The sequence below is a fragment of the Typopeltis vanoorti genome, chromosome 8 (genome assembly GCF_054136105.1).
Source record: "Typopeltis vanoorti isolate ZY-2024b chromosome 8, IOZ_Tvanoo_1.0, whole genome shotgun sequence".
Taxonomy (NCBI): domain Eukaryota; kingdom Metazoa; phylum Arthropoda; class Arachnida; order Uropygi; family Thelyphonidae; genus Typopeltis; species Typopeltis vanoorti.
The window spans coordinates 145314565-145335392 of record NC_143556.1 but is presented as its reverse complement, the minus strand read 5'-3'; the positions used below and the strand labels follow the sequence as shown (position 1 = coordinate 145335392).

Genomic DNA, 20828 nt, shown 5'->3' with positions numbered 1-20828 from the left:
CTAGTGGTGGTGGGCAATAGCTGGTGTAAATCAGGGTTTCCCAAATTGTGTTCTGCAGAACACCAGTGTTCCAAAGAAAGTGAATAAGTGTTCCGTGATGTCAGTGACCAAGCCATATATTTTTAAATATGGCAGTAGTTCGGAAAAGGGAATACTACCGTTTATGACCAATCATAAAAATTGTCTGCAAGCCAATTACAACAATGGGTACCGTATTCTCTGTTCTCAAAACTGAACGAAATAACATCTGTGTTGCAAATGTCAGTGACCAAGCCGCATCTTTTTAAACATGGAAATATTCATGAATTATCGTTAATTTTCACTCATCAAAATCTTTCAACATTCGGGAAAGGGAATACCACTGTTTATGATCGGTCATAAAAATGCCTGCAAGCCAATTACAACAATGAGCAGCATATCGTTACAGTCCTTAGGGAGGAAGTTGAATGTAAGAATGAATATAATATGCTAGAGCAAATAAGGACAACAAACCAGAGTGGGATAGTTAATATAAGGCATCAAGGTAGGGTTGGGGCTAATGGGGGTCTTAAATTCATGTACACTAATACTAGGGGTATTAGGAACAAGAAGGAAGAGTTTTTGGCCATGGGTGGCACTTCCTGACCACAGGTTATTGGTATTAGTGAAACATGGCTGACTGTAGATGATATAGCTAGTGGGATTGAATGTGATGGGAATAGTGTGTTCAGGAATGACAGAGAGAATAAAATGGGGGGAGGAGTATTGTTGATGATAGCTGATGAGCTACAGCCAAGGAGAATAGAAGTTGAATTGCAGGATGGAGAAAAGAGCACATTTGAGACCATTTGGTGTGAGATTGTGGCTAGCAGAACTAAATATACAATTGGGTGCTGCTATAGACCAGGTGATGGAAAAGATGGTGGTGACAGTATGCACAAGCAAATAGAAGAAATGAGTGGAAGGAGGGTGATTATTATGGGAGATTTCAACTATGGTCGCATTGATTGGAGTGAGAAGAGGACACAGGGGAGGAAGGAATTGGATTTTATGCGGTAATTAAGGGATAACTATCTACGACAGCATGTAATGGAAAATACTAGGGGTCAGAGAGTGCTTGACCTAGTAATTACATCTGAGGATTTGGCTGTAACAAATATGACCACATTGCCACCAATCGGTGAGAGTGATCATAGGGTCTTGACTTGGGAGGTGGCTAAAGGTGTAGAATTTTCAATTAAGACAGGGTACACGTGGAATTATCGGGCTGGAAAGAATGACAAGCTTAGGAGTTTGATTGGCTCAGTGCCATGGCATGTACAACTGCAAGGACTAGAAGTTGATAGTGCATGGGAGGTAGTTAAGAAGTGCTTCCATGAAGCAATGGCTGACTGTATACCTAGAGTCCGAATAATAAATCAAGTAGGGGTTAAATGGATGAATAACACCATTAAGCTTGAGCTACAAAAAAAGAAACAACTATGGAGGGAATTTAAGGAGAAAGGTGACCAGCAGGCACATGAACGGTATAAAGCGCAGGCCAGAAGGGTGACGAGTGTGGTAATAAAAGCAAAAAAGGATTACGAAAGAACATTGGCCATGCAGGCTAAAGAGAATCCTAAACAGTTTTTTAGATATGTAGCAAGTAAAAGGAAAAATGTACATGGCAGAATGATTTTAAAGAATGCCGATGGTAGGGAGGTAACTGAATCAGTTGAGATAGCTGAGTTACTGAGTGAGCACTTTGCAAGAATATATCATCCAGGTGGTGACATTGCAGAAACGAATAAACCAGTAGATTATATGGGAATTGTGTTGAATGAAGTGGAGGTGAGTAGTCTATTGCATAACCTCAATGTCAATACATCTGTGGGATTGGATGGTATACCAGCTCGTGTAGTACGAGAAACAGCTAAAGAATTGTCAGTACCCTTAACCATTTTGTTTAATTTGAGTCTCGGGTCTGGGTTAGTCCCGAGGGGGTGGAAGGAGGGAAAAATAGTTCCACTGCATAAAGGTGGTTCCAAGACTGCTGTTGTAAATTACCGACGAATTAGCATATCAGGAATCATTGTCAAGGTCTTAGAGAAAATAGTCAAGAGGAAAATACAAGATTGGATAGAAGAAAATGGGATACTGTATCGGGGACAGCATGGTTTTGTGAAGGGTAGGTCATGCCTCAGTAACTTGCTCACGTTTTATAACACAGTGACGGCTGAACTGGATAGGGGTAATGGGTTTACAGTGATACTACTGGACCTTGCCAAGGCCTTTGACAGGATACCACATGGAACCCTAATCAGTAAACTGGAGCAGATGGGGATAGATATAGGGTTGGTAAGATGGATAAGAGGGTGGTTGAAGGAGAGATACCAGAGAGTGGTTTATTCAGGAGTGGAGTCAAAAAGACGGCTTGTGACTAGTGGAGTGCCACAGGGCTCTGTTCTTGGACCACTGCTTTTCAATTTGTTCATCAATGATATTGGAAAGGATTTGAGAGGAAGTGTTCACTTGTTTGCTGATGATGCAAAGTTGGGTAGAGCAATTGTGAGTGCACAGGATGTCAAAATTTTACAGGATGATTTGGATAGTTTGGAGGACTGGGCTAGGAAAAATGGATGTCAGTTTAATGTGGCAAAGTGTAAGGTTATGCACTTTGGGGTGAAAAGAACAGCAGTAGTATATCGCATTGGTGGAACCGTACTCCAGGAGATTGATGAGGCCAGGGATTTGGGAGTGCTGGTGGATAGGGAGTTGAAGTTTAGGGGGCACATTGCAAAAGTGACTAAAACAGCTCACCAAATCACTTGGCTTATGAAAAATACTTTAACATGCAGAGACAAACAAGTTGTTGTTCCTCTGTATCGAGCCTTGATAAGACCCCATCTGGACTTCTGTGCCCAGTTATGGGCACCAGGGTTTCTTCGTGATGGGGAGGAAGTGGAGAGGGTCCAGAGACGAGTGACCAAGATGATAACAGGTCTGTGGAATGAACCTTATGAGAATAGGTTGAGGATTTGTGGGTTGCAGAAATTGGACGATAGGCGAAGGAGGGGTGATATGATTGAGACATTCAAATTACTGAAGGGTTTTTATAAGATTGATCCAGAAGATATTTTTGAAAACATGACTGGTGGTGGGAGGACAAGGGGCCATGCATGGAAGCTGGGCAAGAGCGTGGTTGACAAGGGTGTTAGAGCTAGGTTTTTTACTTGGAGAGTGGTGAATGAGTGGAATAAGCTTCCAGTCTGTTGTGGGTGCTACGACCGTAAATGAGTTCAAGGCAAGATATGATAGATACTGTGTGAATGCTGAATAGTTGTTCCAGACATGATGTTAATGCCTCCCTCGATGAGTCTGTCGACTCCTTGGAGTTTCCCGGAACAATAATAATCCTCTGATCTCAAAACTGAATGAAATAACATCTGTGTTGCAGATGTCAGTGACCAAGCTGCATATTATTAAACATGGAAATATTAATGATTCGTTAATTTTCACACATCGAAAACACATGTACTAACCACAGTAATGACTATTTAATTCATAAATATCTCATCCCAAGTATCTTGGGACATCATTAGTACAGTAGTTCAAACAATATTAGGAATAACAGACAGTTAGGGTGCATGATTACAATGGAATCTCAATATGCATGCAGTAACATGTTAAGAAGTAAATTAAATATAACTAAAAAAAAAAAAATATATATATATATATATATATATAAAGATTATTTTACACAATTTTGTATGACAATTTCTCATACTTCAGGAATAGTAAGAACGTCGTTGCAGTTTAAATTTGGTCTGTGTAGTAGGGCTTCAGCACTTTCTTTATATAAATATGAACGTTTATATAAAGAAAGTGCTGAAGCCCTACTAAACAGACCAAATTTAAACCGCAACGACGTTCTTACTATTCCTAAAGTATGGGAAATTGTCATACAAAATTGTGTAAAATAATCTTTATATATATATATTTTTTTTTTCAGTTATATTTAATTTACTTCTATAACACGTTACTGCACACATATTGAGATTCCAATGTAATCATGCGCCCTAACTGTGTGTTGTTCCTAGTATTGTTTGAACTACTGTACTGATGATGTCCCGAGATACTTGGGATGAAATATTTACAAATTAAATAGCCATTACTGTGGTTAGTACGTGTGTTTTTTAGTGACGAATTCACCACAGGTTTCATTATATAAAAACATCACACATCAAAATCTTTCAACATTTTGGAAAGGGAATACCGCTGTTTATCACGGGTCATAAAAATTGCCTGCAAGCCGATTACAACAATGGTCGGCGTATCCCCTGTTCTCAAAACTGTACGAAATAACATCTGTGTTGCAAATGCTAGTGACCAATCAGCAAGGAAGTATAAAGAAAATTTTTCCACTGAAATTGGATCAAGGTAGTCTGTGTCTGGTTCTCAAATCTGGTAATACTGAATACTTTCTTTGTAAGTTCGTATTGTAGGGTGAAAGTGCTTGTTTCGAAAGTAGTGCTGTGATTTTTTAAAAGTAATAGGCCTACAGATTTAAATTTTAATATGAATAAGAAACAAGGGACTTTGTTTAATTTTGGTGTTAAGAAATCTCTTATTGAAGGTGTTTGTGATGCAACAAATAGTGATTCATCCACCTCCAGCCTACAAAGTGATCTCCAGGATGTATAAAAGGAGGGGAAACCTACCAGCACACAGGAGAAAAAGTCTGCATTCACTCGTAAGTACTTATAATATTATAAATTTTTGGTGATCAAAATGGGATATTTCAATGAAAATCAGCACATATTAATTTAATGATGTTGGCCTGAAGAAACTACAATATTCTACAAGATTTCATTAGTCCAGTAATTGATAACTGATTTAAATGTAATTTTATATTTGTCAACATGTCACACCACATACATAAGTGTACTAATACTCTTCATGATTAGGCCATAATTAATCATTAATACATTACAAAATAACCAAGGTGTTCCATGAAAATTTCAGGATTTGTGAAGTGTTCCGTTGTAGGAAAAATCTGAGAAACGCTGGTGTAGATGATGATGGTAGTTGCGGTTCACTGTAATTGGTGAATTGAGTGTTGGAGATGGAGAGGTAAAGTAGGTGCCCTCCTTCAATGAGTCTCTGAACTCCCTGGAGGTGTCATAATAATAATCATAACTGTTTTACAAGAAAATTTAAAGAAGCCTCACAAATTCTTAGGATCCCTACACAATGCAATAAAAATCAAGGCTTAATTTTACATCAAGAATGGCCTACTTTCATCAAAAATTTAATTTCCACAGACCTAGGATATAACATGCGTGATACACACAGAACATGATCGCAACAACTAGCAATGTTCCAACACAAATACAGTAACGAATTTACTATTTGTATTCTGGTTTATCAATTATATGTAACAGTCGTGAAGTTATCAAAAACATCTAATATGTGTAATTAATTGGTAGTAGGCTTTTGTTGTGTAAAACTTACATACCAGTACCCTGATGATGTAAGTCTCATGACTTACGAAACTTGTCGGGTTTTAATTTCCTATTTTTATTTTATTTTTTTATTAAACTCTTTATTTACATCATTTGGTCTCAATACTGAAAACTTCCTACAGAATTGCTAAACCACAGAAACTTATGTTTGCATCAAGACTAGTTCATGTCCTGAAAAGAAATTTAGCAGCTACATATGATTAATACTCCTTTCTCTAAATTTCCCTGAAACAATTTATATGTCCTGTAATCATTTTCTATTGTGCTGTTTCAATTTCCAACAAGAACCAATTTTTTGTTTCTTTAATGCCTGAAAAAATTGCTTCCATTTCTTCTTTAAAAGAACCTTCTGGGGAGGCAGGAGGCACAAATAAGTCTCACGGTAAAATTCCCCATCCTGATATATTCCTACATCGCTGTACTTGATTGCATACAATTCAATCAGATTATCTTCTTTCATGTATTCAATCAGATTATCTTCTTTTCCCTGATCATTACTGCTCTACAGCATCTTGTATTTGTTGCTTAGAAGAATCTCTCTGTTTGTCTTCTTTCTTTTGGTGTTCCAAAAACAAAGAAAATATCTGGTACCTACCCAATTCTTCTTCTGTTTTTTTGGACTGATGTCTTCTATCTGTTTCTTTGAACTGATGTTCTCATGTTGATCTAAAGTTTGGTATGCTTCAGCAGCAAACGTCACTGTTTGCCCAGGTTTAGTGATGAAAACAATAGGGAGCCTTGTTTAATCAGGCGATGCTCCAATCAATATGTAATTTTATAATGTTGTACCATTTTATTTTGGTATAAGCCAATAAAAATACAAATCTAGTAGTTGGCTAAATCCCAATATAACTAGTCCATTGTCATTTGTTCAATATTCATGTAAATAATTACTGCTGGTACACCATGAGAAGGTGAGAATCAGAATAAGTATACTGTTCACACCATTGCATTGATACTGCATTTTCCATTATCTGTTGGTTCATTTTAACTGATTGCTTAGTTTCAATGAGAAAAAATTAACATGAATATTATTTTTTAAAGCTATGCCTCACTCACTCACACACACACACACACACACACATATATATATATATATATATATATAAATGGTCAATTTTTAGAACATGTCATAAATTTCAACCAAAAAGTAACACAAAACTTCTACTTTCATAGTAAATACAATATTTCAAAGCACACTGGATAATACATTTTTAGCCATTTTTTTTTTAATCAGCATTTCAGAACAACACATTATTCTACAATATTACATAAAATAAATTAAAAATAGTGCTTACTTATCAGAGAATGCAGACTCTTTGAGTATCGAGAGCTGTCTGGAATGGTAAAATTTCCACTTTGAATTGCTAAAGCACTCTCTCCAAAAGGCAACGTGAAGAAGCAAAGTTTATATAACAAACATCCCAGTGCCTATAAAAACATATACAATACTAACATAAATCAAGGTACACAGATCAATTTCATCAAGACTTTGGGGGGTGGGGTGCAAGTAACATTATGCAAAACAAAAATTTTTTAAAGTATGCAACATAAACCTAGAATCACCTCTTCTTGATCTTATCTGGCTCAAAATTTATATGCTCCATTCTGATATATCTGATGTATTCATTTTCTGTCTCAAATGTTCTCAAAAATCTGATAATCACTTTGATATCTTCAAATTTTTTTTATACAGCTCAATGTGACATATCCCCACCAAGAAAAGTGGCTCCAGAGGTACAACCTTGTTACTACCATAAAACCATACAGAATATAAGCTCTTATCTGTGCTCCAAGAATCAGCATACATACAGCCACAAAACATACATCTTCTACAGATTTAGTAAGCACTCTGCAATTAAAGACTTGCCTTTTACTCCAACATCAGAGAAAAAAACACCTGGTTCCAGCACCATTATAGTCACTTAGATTTTATTGACCTCACCTTAGACATTCATCACAGGATTAGTATTGCATGTTAACTATCAAGGACCCTGAAAACTGTGGCGATCCACATTATCTACATAATATGTAATGTATCTCTCCTTGAATACATTTACTGACAAATCACAACACACACTGGCAACATATTCCACTCATCCAACATTCTCCAAGAGAAAAGAAAGTTCTCACATACTTGTTAATTATACTCTTACTCAGTTTCCAGAGATGACCTCTTGTCCTCTCAAGCCAAGTGTTGAATTTCTTCTACATCAATAACTAAATCCTCAATCCATCATCAGAAGTAGCAATCCACAGACTACTCACATCTTGCTCACTCACCACTGGATCCCTTCCACAACCTCATCCACATTAAAGCTGGACCAGTGCACAGTAATCCAAATGTAGTTGTATCAAAGTCACATAAAGAGGAATGATAACCTCCTTATGTCTATTATTAGGGGGTGAGACTAGGTTATTCTCCAATAACCTAGTAAACCTATAAGCTACCATGACCACCTTTGCATTATTCTATCTGAATTTCAACTTCCTACATTACAGTTCAATCAATGTAGTAATAACACAGCTTTAATCATCCATCTCAATGCATAACTTTTACCTTTCCACATTAAACTGGAACTATGTTTTTATCTTATGTGCAAAGATGTCTGCATATGTAAGGCACTGGTAAAAAACAGAGATCTGTGTCAGGTGGACTACAGACAAGAGTATACAAAAGAATATGCAGGTAGTTTATTATGTCTGCACACAAATGCTAGGAGTATCAGAAAAAAAAGGGTAGAGTTTTGTTGCTTTTGTGGCTTTGGTCAGAATGTGGGTATTAGTGAAACCTGGCTATCAGAATCATACTAATTGGTATCGAGTGTAAAGGGTACAGTATTTTTAGAAAGGATAGACAGGATAAGAGAGAGGAGGAGGCATGCTACTTATAATATTGGATGACTTGAATCCAGTTAGTGTGGAGACCTATGACTGTAATAATAAACAGTTTTTCATCTGGCAGTTAGTTTGAAGCCATTGGGCAGGAGGTGGAGGTTAACAAGATCAAATACATAGTGAGGTATAGTTACAGACCTAGTGGATCAGTTGCTAATGATGAAGAAAGGTCAAAGAACCCATGACCAGTCTCCAGAATTAATAATTAAAGGGGTAGTCTGTGGAAAGCACTGTGATGCTCTTCTGAATACAGGTTCCCAGGCCTCCATTATTACTGGAGATTACTTGAAGAAGATAAGGCCCTATGTGAGGAATTATGGGTCCTATTTTAGTAGGTCTGTGAAGTTGTCTGGAATATCAGCTTCCAATATCCATGTGACCAAGTCAGCGTCTTTAAAGTATACTTACTCGAATTTCAGAGGTGTGTTAGGCACAGATTTTTAATCCTGCCCAGGATTTCTCTCTCACGTATTAAATTAATATTTGGAACTGACTTTCTAGTAAAAAATAAGTTTGCATTTGACATTACTCAAGGTGAAGTATATCTCCTAGGAAAGAGAAAGGTTGATAACAAAAATCAAGGGCATCTGACTTTAGTCAGAAGTGAGAGTTATGTCGAGGTAGGAACAAAATACGAAGATGCAGTAGAACCGATAGGGGAGGTTGGAGAGCAGGGAGCCTATGATCAACTTGACTCAAATAAGGGCTCCATTTCAGGTAGTAAAGGAAAGTTCTATAGCCTGTTGCACGTTACCCACCAACTCTCCTGTTGAACTAAGAAAAGTAGTGGAAAATATAGAGGAAGTTCACCCAAGGACGATCTCGATAAATCTTGTCAGTGTCATTGAGTGTCCCAAGGCAGGCTGTAGAAATTCCAAGTTTAATAGAAATTCACACAAAAAAAAAAAAAAAAAAAAAAAACACTGGAAGGGGAATGATGAGATAGAACATGCTATCTTCCAGAAGGGGGAAACGGAAAACTCAAGAAAGAGAAGGACATACTAATTCTGATGACCTAGACCCTATCTATTACAGATATAAGGCTGTTCTCAACCAGGCCATATAAGCGAGCGATCTGTAAACAACAGAAATGGAGAAGAAAGCACAACAAGGAATAGCAATAATGAGTTTGTATAGACTAGGTATAACTTACGACCTAGGGAAAATAGGAAAATCCTCTCCAGAGATAGTGCATGAATGACATATTGAAAATTTTCTAATGCCAAAAAAATTTTGGAGGGGGAAACCTTTGTTAAATCTGAAATGCAAGGTTCAATTTGTTATTGAGCATTTCATTCAGGATTTAACTAGGATCAAAAAAAACTATAAAAAGGAAATGCTTGTACATAGGTGTAAGTGAAAACTTGAACATATTAATATTTTATTAACGGAATTTTGTAAGTGATAAATTGTAAACTGTCTTATAAATAACATATCAGAGTCTAAAAGGTCCTAGTGAAAGTTACTTTAGAAGGAGAAAGTTTAAGCCAAGTTCACTTTAGCCTAATCATCTTTTGAACATAACCCCTGGGTATCACAATGCGAAGTCCAAGACACGGGTATGGCACCCACGTGATGGGGAGTATTTTGGGGAGAAGCATAGGGGAGTGTGCAAAAAAAGAGATAAGTGTCGTGAGCAATTAGTGATGTAGTTGGGAGAGCGGACAAGGGGATATATAAGGATTTGGCAGTGAAAAGAGCTCTCTCTCAGTCCTCTGTTCTTCGTGGTGTCTCTCTCCCTCAGCTGTGGGTTCCGATGGAAGCAGTTCATGGCGACGACTAGAAAGATGGTCAACGACGGCTACAAGTCAGGTAGCGTTCCGCTCCAAGCACAGCAGTGGCACAGCCATGCAGCCAGCGGAGACTGCAGCTTTATGCAGAGTCATACATGCCTATCCGTCGAAGCGGTGTTGCTAAGGTTATAGGAACAGTTGTGGTTCGTGATCGTATTCACTGTTGGTAGGAAGTCGGAGGAAATTACAGATAGCAGACCTAGGAACCTAACCGAAGGGAATCAGCAAAGATTGATGTTAAGCCCACGTGGTCGGTAATGTAGAAACTTTTGTCTTTTGTACTGAGAGCAGGACTAGAGCGAGTGAAAGTGCTAACTGTATATGTGATAGGACCTTTTTATAACTGTCTGGACTATAGTGTTTTACTTTGTAGCTAAATGTTGTATTTTTAGAAGTTCATTGTTACTAAATTATGCCCATGACAGAATTTTGGTATATTGTAGTCTAATCTGGGGAACTGAAAGGTTGTTCACTTATATAACTATGATGAGTTAACGAGAATTGGATTAATTGATCTGTTGAAAATATTTTAAGTAACTATTCAGTTATAATGAGATAGAATGTCTGAAAACTTTTGAGATTTTCTTTCATGAATAAGTCATTATATGTCTAAAGCAAAGTTTTGATCTCTGTGTACAATAACCTTAGTGTAAAATAAATGTTTTGCTTTCTATATCTAAGAAACATGCATGATTTCTCATGCCAATATACCGCTTACTAAAATTAGTAAATTCAAGCGGGGGAGGATTTGGTTACGACTGCTGATTAAGGAATAAACTAATATAGTGTATTAAACAATAGATTCTAATGCCTTGTGATTATCTGTGTGTTAACTCTATGACAGAAATATCTTTTTTGTATAGGAATCAAGATGGCACAGCTGCATTAACAAATAAATTTTTCTCGATTCCAAAAAGGAGCTAACTCCAGAACTGCAACCATAGAAGAATTTTGCTCTCGCCCAGGGCATTCTCTTTGTCTGCAAGAATAATACATGTGATCTGTCTGAAAGAATGTTATCTGATAAAATCGGCTCTAACCTAAGACTAAGCACTGTAAATTAGCGGCCCAAACAGGAACAGCAGAACAACTGATCGAAAGACTAAAGAAATCTTATCTATTTGAACAATAGATAAGATTTATAAGGGACAATAAGGCACGATATATACTTATATACAAGAACTGACATTAGCACGGATACCAAAAGTGTTCAGCTAAACTGGCTATTCCTTTGACCAGGCTATATAATTTGAAGAGAGAAGACTGCACAGGAGTGGAAAGAACGTAAGGTAATCACACTGCACAAGGGTTGTGCAAAGACTGATGTATCCAACTATTGACCAATTAGTATCTGTGGAGTGGTAATGAAGATTCTGAAATTGGTTACAGTTCGCATTCAGAAATGGGTCGACAGGAGAATCTCTGCTTTGCAATGAACAAAAGCCTTAGCAAAATCCAAAAGTATTGACAGAATATAGCATCAAAGACTATTGTATAAATTGGAGAATATGGGTTTGGATTATAAAATATTAGCGTGGATAAGAAGGTGGCTGACTGAAGATATCAAAAATTGGTATACAGGGGATGCGAGTCTGCACGATTTAAGTTAACCCGTAGTGTACCATAAGAATCACTCCTTGGTCCACTGTTACTCTATTTGTGCATCAATGACATTGGAAAGGATTTGACAGGCAACATACAGCTAGTTGCTGATGACGCAAAGTTAGGTAGGGTAATCAGAAATGCAGCTGATATGCAACACTTGCAGAATGATTCGAATAGGCTATAATTGTGGGCATGGGGAAAATGGGTGACAGTTCAATGTCAGTAAATATAAAGTCATGCATTTTGATGAGATGAGATATCCAATTGTAAAAATAATCATAATTTAAAATATGAATATTTCTACAATTGTTTCTCTATTCTAATATATTTTTAGTTTTGATTTCATAATAACAAGTATGATTGGCACTCGCAATGTGCCTGTGATTGATATTATTCTTAAAATTAATGTAAAGCATTTGAGATTTGATATACTTATATTCTGATAGTTGTAATAATTTCAGTCTTCTTTATTGTAATTCATATTTGTTCAAGTGTTGAGATATCTTTTGTTCTTTGTGAAGAGATTCTCTTTATGCTAATGAAGACAACATATCAGCTATTACTACATAACTTCTCTCTCGCCATTTAAATGAAGTGTGCATGCTCGCCGAGGAGATTGATGGGCGATTGACAACTGACAGAGAGAGTATTTGGCACCGTGATAATGAGGAATACAAGTAGAGAGAGAACGGAAATTTGAGAACAGCGTCCAAAGAATTTTGTTCTTAGGAAGATTTTAAAAAAATGTGACAGTCTGGAGAATATTAATATAAGAAGATTATGAAAAGAAATAGTAGCACTGTGAATCTTTAAACTGGACAGAAAGTTTCGTCTTCTGTCCTACGTACACTGAATCTATTTATTATTCTATGGAAAAAAGCAATGGAATTGTTGAAATTTGAAACTGTAAAGTAGTTTATCACAAAGAGTTCTACTTAGATATGTTGTTTATGAAGTAGTAGAAGAAACCTCTTTCTCTGGTACAAAAATTGGTAATTTGTGTGTCAAATTGAACTGTGAGAGGTAAGAATATTTGGGACACAGTCAACTGGGCAATGGAATAAAAGATCAAATATGCAATTCTATTCTGTTGATCTATTACCAGGTAAAAATGAGTTAAAAGAACGGTATAAACATAAAATTTGAAAAATTTTGCTTATAATTAAGTTATTTAAGTTTATTTTTATTGCGTAGTTAGTTGTAATAATTTCAGTCTTCTTTATTGTAATTCATATTTGTTCAAGTGTTGAGATATTTGAAAAATCTCACTTATAATTAAGTTTATTTTTGTTTAGTTAGGTTAGATTGGTTTAGTAAGCGAGATTTTTCAAATAACCTAAGTTTATTTAAGTTTATTTTTATTGCGTAGTTACATTAGGTAAGGTTATTTGAAAAATCTCGCTTATAATTAAGTTTATTTTAAGTTTAAGTTTATTTTTATTGCGTAGTTGTTAGGTAAGCTTAGGTTATTTGAAAAATCTCGTTTATAATTAAGTTTAAGTTTATTTTTGTTGTGTAGTTAGGTTAGGTTATAATAGCAGGAATATAATAAGAATCTTTTTGAAATTTTGTTCTTGAATGCATATAATATAATAAGCTACTAAGGAAAGAATCATTTGGAACACTAATGGAACTTTACGGAGAGAGATACATAGTTGCATATTTGCAGTTAGAATTGAAGGATGTATAGTTTTAATGTAATGGTTACTAGTTTATTAGGTTACTTTTGTAATTAACAAACTACAAATTATGTTTGTTAATTACAAAATAACATTACTAAATGAATTAAAAACTATTTTTATTGTTTTGTTTTTTTTTTTAATTTTAATATTGTGCGATTATACCTTTTCATTTTTAAATCATTTTCGGAGCACTCTTTTTAACCATCTCTTTCTTAAATGATCCCACCAATTTTGATATATGATATAAACAAAAATATATAATATAAATATTTATTAACTACAATAAAGAGCCAAGAGGCAATTTTTATCGGTCTGGGTAGTGACCTTCCTTCATAATGTAAGGCAGTAATACATCTCCTAGGAGCTGCATTTTCATTATGAGAAAATATTAAGGACAGTGATCGAAACTTGTTCCACCTTTGCTTCGAGTTGCCCTAGTGTTGTACTACCAGGTGTTGACTTACGCTTGGACTCACCGAACGTTATTCAGCATGAAACTCTTAGATTTCGATCTTCAAGTTTCTTATTCGGCTTTAAAATAATGAGGGATTTATTATCCCCTTAACTTTATTTATTAACTAGCTGACTCATTTTTTGGATTTGAAATTTCAATGACTTCTATACAATTCGTAATTCTACACAATAAAAATAAACTTAATTATAAGCGAGATTTTTCAAATTTTATATTTATACCGTTCTTTTAACTCATTTGGAACTATCATATACCAAGATTTTAGTAATACAGAGCTTATAAGTATTTTACCAGAACAAGTTATCATAAGGTGTTTTAACCTTATTAAATAAAAATCTCTTGGTATTTCTAGCCTGGCTCCCACTGATGATACCTCAATAAAAGTCGAAACTGGTCTGGGTAGTGGCCCCTTGCGTTTAATACATAGCATCATACATCTCAAGGAGATGGGCTGTGCATTAAGGGTAAATATTAAGAATAGTGATCAGAGCTTATTCTACTTTTACCATGAATTGCCTTGACTTGCACTACTTTGAGGGTCAGCTAGACTTCCAATCCAATACGTGCAGGTGCAAACTTGACTTATTTGTCTGTTTGCTTACTTGGGAAATGCAGTAAAACCAGGTTTAAAATAGCATGGTATCTTTAACATTTATTATACCCAAGGTAAAATATTTTCTACATTTATATCTCATCCAGAGATTTTTATTTAATAAGGTTAAAACACCTTATGGTAACTTGTTCTGGTAAATTACTTATAAGCTCTGTATTACTAAAATCTTGGTATTTCTAGCGTGGCTCCCACTGATAAAACCTCAATAAAGGTCGAAACAGGTCTGGGTAGTGGCCCCTTGCGTTTAATACATAGCATCATACATCTCCTCAAGGAGATGGGCTGTGCATTAAGGGTAAATATTAAGAATAGTGATCAGAGTTTATTCTACTTTTACCATGAGTAAGCTAACAGACAAACAAGTCAAGTTTGTGTCTGCAAGTCTAGCTGATCTTGCACGTAGGTGCAAGTGCAAACTTGACTTGTTTGTCTGTTTGCTTACTTGGAAAATGGAGTAAAACCAGGCTTTTAAAATAGCTTGGTATCTTTAACATTTATTATACCCAAGGTAAAATACTTTCTACCAGAGTTTTCTTTTTCCATAGTGAATTGGATGCATGGGTGAAGGTTATTACCTTTATTACCTTCTACAAAGGATAAAGTGTCTTCTCTATCTTTGGCTGTTTACCAAATATCTTGCGAATGCGATGTCTCTCATTTTGGACAAACTGGCCGTTCTTTGGAAAAAAGAATAAAAGAACATCAATATTATATTGATTATAACAAACCTCTGATGTCTGGTCTGGTGCAGCACAGTATTGAATCTACTCATAGTGTCCAGTGGGATAAAGCTGTTCTCCTCCATAGATGCAGATTCAAATATGAACGCTTATTCAAAGGAAGTTGTGAAACTATCTTACACCGACTGAATTTAAATAGAAATCACTGTCTGTCTCTCTCAAAGATCTGGGAGACTTTTATATTATGTAAAAAACCATTCATCTTAATAGATTAAATTTTTTATTTTCTATTATTTCCTAGCACGCGGTAACAATTGTATTTTAATAGGTGATCCACCGAACATTTTGCTTGTACAGTCATACCCCGACTTATGCGAATCCGGAGTTACGTGGTTTGTACATATTCCCGTCCCACTTCACGCCTCACCACTAGTCGTATCTTTCAGGCGCCAGCCACATTCGCCAGTGTCGCACATGCTGTGAACAAGCACCGACGTGTTTCGCGTGGTCTCCATTCATACACGATTTTTATAATCTACAAACCTTGCGAATGTTTAATGTTATGTTCTTGATAAAAATTTTATCGCATAAAAAATAATAATGTCGTCCAAAAGAAGCAAGTCCGATTCTTCTACAGCTAGCAAGAAAAGAAAAACATTGACTTTGGAAACAAAACTCAACATTATTAAGGATTTTGAAGGCGGAATGAAAATTTGTGAGCTAGCAAAGAAGTTCGATCTACAGGAATCCACAGTAAGAACAATCATAAAAGAAAGGTTTACAGATTTTGGAGGACATAGATTCTAACGAGGAACGAATTGTAGCTACAAGGCAAGGAATAAAAAAATCATTAGCTTGCTATGAAGGAATTTTGCATGACAAGAAAAAGACATTATGCCATCAGACGAATCTATTAGATTTTATGAAACCACTGACATCGAAATAACTTTCTTTTTTTTATGTACGAAAAACTACAATTATGATTATATGTCTTAAAAAATATAGGTGTTTTTGTAAGCATTTGATCCCAATGTATGTTTGTATATATAAATTACATTCAAAATTATACCCCAAGTCACACGAATTTGACTTGCGTGCTATTTTGTTGGTCCCACCTACCGCATAACTTCGGGGTTTTACTGTATTCCATTCCTATTACTGTAAGACACCGAAGATGTACTATTAATTTTAGTACGGAATATTTGTCCTTTTACTAATTGAAGATATCACTGTGGTTTTTACGTGTTTCTTTATTAATTAAACCACTTCCCTCTTTATTTTTGAAATGAAGTCCTTCATTTCAAACCTAAAAATCATAATGACAAAAGCTGCAAAAGAAAGTTTAGGAAAAAAGAAAAAGTGGAAAAGAAAAAGATGCCTTAGGGACTGCGATGATGAAATTAAATGCATTATTGAAGAAAAGAAAAAAGCACATAAAAACTGGCTCAACCTAAAAACAATAGAATCAAAAATTGAATACAGCAGAAAAAAAAAAAAAAACAGCAAAAGCAGCATGCAGGAGAATAAACAGAAACAGATGGAACAATTTTGTAACAAAATTAGAGAGAGACACTGTACGCTCAAAAGACCTAATGCATATATAATCCTCAAGGATCTAAGCAATGAAACTAGAGAAAAAGCAGATATTAATACCATTAAAATAGAATATGGCAAAATTACTACCAAGATCTATGGTATGATGAAAACATTCAAAACAGAAAACTACCCTTTGTAAATATCTCGGATAACATGGAAAACATCACTCTAGAAGAATTAACAGAAGCATTAACCCAAAGCAAAACAGGAAAGGCTCCATGAGAAGACAATATAAACTTGGAAATTATCAAATATGTAGGAACTGAATTCTCACTCAGGTTACTTAACTTTTATAATATGATCTGGAAAGAAGGAAAACGCCTGCAAAATTGGACCAAAGCAATAGCTATCCCCATCTACAAAAAAGGACACAAATCTGATTGTAACAATTATCATGGAATCAGCTTACTTAATACCTGTTATAAAGTATATACAAAAATATTAGCATATGAACTTAAATGTATAGTAGAATCAAAATTAATAGAAGAATAAAATGGATTCAGAAAAGGCAGGTCTTGCATAGACTCTGCATTTATGTTAAAATTATTAATTGAAAAACACAGAGAAATGAAAATAGAAACACACATAACTTTTATAGATTGCACCAAGGCATTTGATCAAATTATCAAAGAAAAACTGTGGGAAATTCTAGAAGAATATAAAATACAAAAACCAACTCTTTAAAGCCTTATATAATATATATCAAGATAACAAAATATCTGTGAAGTATACAATAATTCAACATCAAACTGGAAACCAATAAATAGAGTAGTATGTCAGGGTTGCCCTCTCTCCCCAGTTTTATTTAATATATACATAGATAAAATCATAAAAGAATTTTTATTATTAGATATCTTCATAAAATCATGAAAATAACTAATAATTCAAGATAAACCGTAACACCAGATTAGCTACTCTTCTTTTTGATGATGACCAAATAATCCTTAGAAACAATGAAGATGAACTACAAAAATCATTATGCAGTCTAAATAATCTGATAAAAACATATGGTATGGAAATGAAAGCCATGACAAACAAAAGTCATGGCCTTCAAAGGTGCTAATCCAATAAGAAGCAAAATAGTAATAAACAACAAAATAATAGAGCATGTAAATACATTCAAATATTTAGGTTGCACAATGTCATATGAAAATGAAGCTGATATAGAACCAAAAATATCAAACTTTTTAAAAGTAACAGGCATTGTAAATTTTTTAAAGCCAATTATGTACAAAAAGACACATGAATCTACAATATAGTAGCAAAACCAACTCTTATTTTATGGCAGTGAGATATGGACAATAAAAAAAGCAGATGAAAGAAGAATTGAATCATCGAAAATGAAATTTCTGTGCAGAACTGAAGGAGTCACAATAATGGACAAAATGAAAAGCAGTGAAATCAGAAAAAATCTTTAAATTAAAACCTCCCTAAATGAAATGGTTATTTGCTATAGAGAAAATGGAAGGAACACATACTGAGAATGAATAGAAGCAGAATACCTAAACAAATTCTAAATTACCACCCAAAAAGGTACTCTATGCATAGGAAGCCCCTTAAAAAGATGGAAATAAGTCCAGAATAGACCACTTGTCCTATAAGCCTGGAAAGGAAGAAGTCTTTCATATATTTGAACATGTATAACTACAGTTTATAGGACTACTTAATTCTTTCTCTACGAGTCATTAACTGCACCACACAGTACCACAAATGTAAATTACTAGATACTAATTTGACTAACACTCTTATTTACATCCATGCCTTCCTTTTCTCATATGTGCTGGTAATATGCAAAGGGTTTATCTGATTAATGCATACTGAAACATAATTACCTACACTTTTAGAAATTTAAAAATATAAACAATTATTGAATTTCTTTTAATTATCAGTGAGTTTATAACCAGAAAGTCATAATGATTTGTCTCATGCCCAACAGATGCAAAAATTGGAAGTACGGGACAACTTGTCATATCCCTCCCCCCCATGTTCAAGCACCAAATGATAGAATCTGGACACTGCTCTGCACGAATGTGTTAACGCACTACACACACAGGATTAGAGAAGAAAAGAAAGAAGAAAAAAAAAACCAAAGTACAATAAAGAAGTCATGCTACAAGCAGGTGATACTGTTTTTGGTATCATCTGCTAACAAGCATAAATACTGATTTACCTAAAACATGGGAGACAGCCATTTTAAGATCAACTTAACACTTAAACTTTTCATCCATCATTAGATGGATTGCAATTTTAAAAACATTCCCACAGATAACTGATGGTTTGTGCTGGCATTCTATAACAAAATATTTGTGCTCTGAAGATGCTGGCTATAAAACCAGAAAAATATTAAGATCTAAATAAATATATAAATTTTAAAAAAATTCTTATTTCATTGATTATATAATTATTTTATTTATGCAAATATTAAATACTCTTGAAAGAATGCTGTTTATTGGTTTCCGTTCTGTAACTTTGTTGGTTCTTAGAGCTAATGTTTTGATGTATGTTAGTTAATGATGGGAGAAGGTGATTTGAAATATAACTTCCTGAGTAAAATCTACAAAATATTCTTTATGACATTGTCAAAGGCTTTTTGGTAATCTACAAATGCTATTTGTCTAATCTTTAAAGGTACTTGTGGTATGCATATAAATAACAAATTACACGATAACCACAGGTTCATTAACATTAATTACTGTGGTTATCATGTAATTTGTTGTTTAAATGATATTTGTGTTTTTTTGTTGAATTCGGAATGCTGTTTAAGATTTTTAATGTAAGGGTAGGGTCAATAGAAGATCATCCTTTTCAGAAGTCATTTTGTTCTTCACAAAGCCTATCTTCTACATATGATTTGAGTTGCAAAGTTAATATTTATGTATATAGCTTATAATCGGTATTTGGGGACTTACTCCTCTAGTTTTCAGTTGCACTTATCTTTATCGAAATAATGACCTTATTCCAGCTTTGTGATATTCTTCCTTATACCCAGGAAATGTGACTATATAGGGTTCTTCAAGGAACATATTTTCTATTAGTTCGAAATATGCTAAATAGGACCAAGAATTTCTAATATAGCCGGCATCAATGACTCATGTATACCTGTGATTTAGGTGTAGGACTAACAATAACATTTTACAATCCACTTGTAGTTAAAAGCTTTATATGAATATAGATGATTAAAGAGGTATTCAAAGAGTATATACAAGTACATCATCACTGATTTTACAGCACCCTTGGTTCCACAGCCTTGTCTGATAGCTGTGTTGCAGGACCAAAAGAAGTCACATAACGTAATTTATCACTATGCCTCTGACCCACTAATTATATCTCTCAGATGTCTCTGAAGTGCCAGAGACTGCTAGAAAGTTGCATTTAAAATTAAATTAAATGTGAATTAAGTAATTTAATGAAATGTATTAATATAAATAATTGTGCAAGGGGATATGGACTTGTGGTTATGCTTGACACCATCACTGCCACCACAGTGAACATGCTCTCACTTAGAAGCCCCAGATAGGATTAAATATAAACAAAATAAGCTAAGAATCACTCAAAATCAAGAGATCGCCATCAATTGCATATGTAAATAATTAAGCAAGTGTAGGCAGCACAAGCAACAACATCTATGGTGGTTTAGTGAACTAGTCGACCACAAATGGAACTACTTTATGGTTGCAGTAATTTCAAGAGTGCTCTTGTAATTTTGCCTGGACTAAAGGAGGTACTAGATCAGAGTTTCCCAAATTGTGTTCTGTGGAAAGTGAATAACTGTTCCGGTAAAAATTATCAAAATTAATATTAATATAAGTGGAATGGTTTTAAATGCTGAGACTCTAACCAAGGTTTTTCCCTAAAAATTTCAGGAATTTGTGAAATGTTCCATCGTAGGAAAAATTTGGGAAATACTATACTAGACCATATACTCAGCGGCGTATATGGTCACGTTTTGTTGATGATATATTTGTAGTCTGGTCCCACTGAATTAGATTACTTCAGTTCCTAAAGC

General features: G+C 34.7%; 1 protein-coding gene across 6 annotated transcripts in view; it reads right to left on the bottom strand.

Moving 5' to 3' along the window:
• The window catches only part of LOC150104406 (uncharacterized), a 459199-nt gene that overhangs the window by 254083 nt on the left and 184288 nt on the right, over positions 1 to 20828 (bottom strand). For all 6 annotated transcript variants that reach the window (XM_090396357.1, XM_090396356.1, XM_090396354.1 and 3 more), the window contains one exon: positions 6782 to 6914. In XM_090396357.1, coding sequence (XP_090252483.1) covers positions 6782 to 6914 — 133 coding nt within the window. The remainder of the gene's footprint in view (positions 1 to 6781; positions 6915 to 20828) is intronic.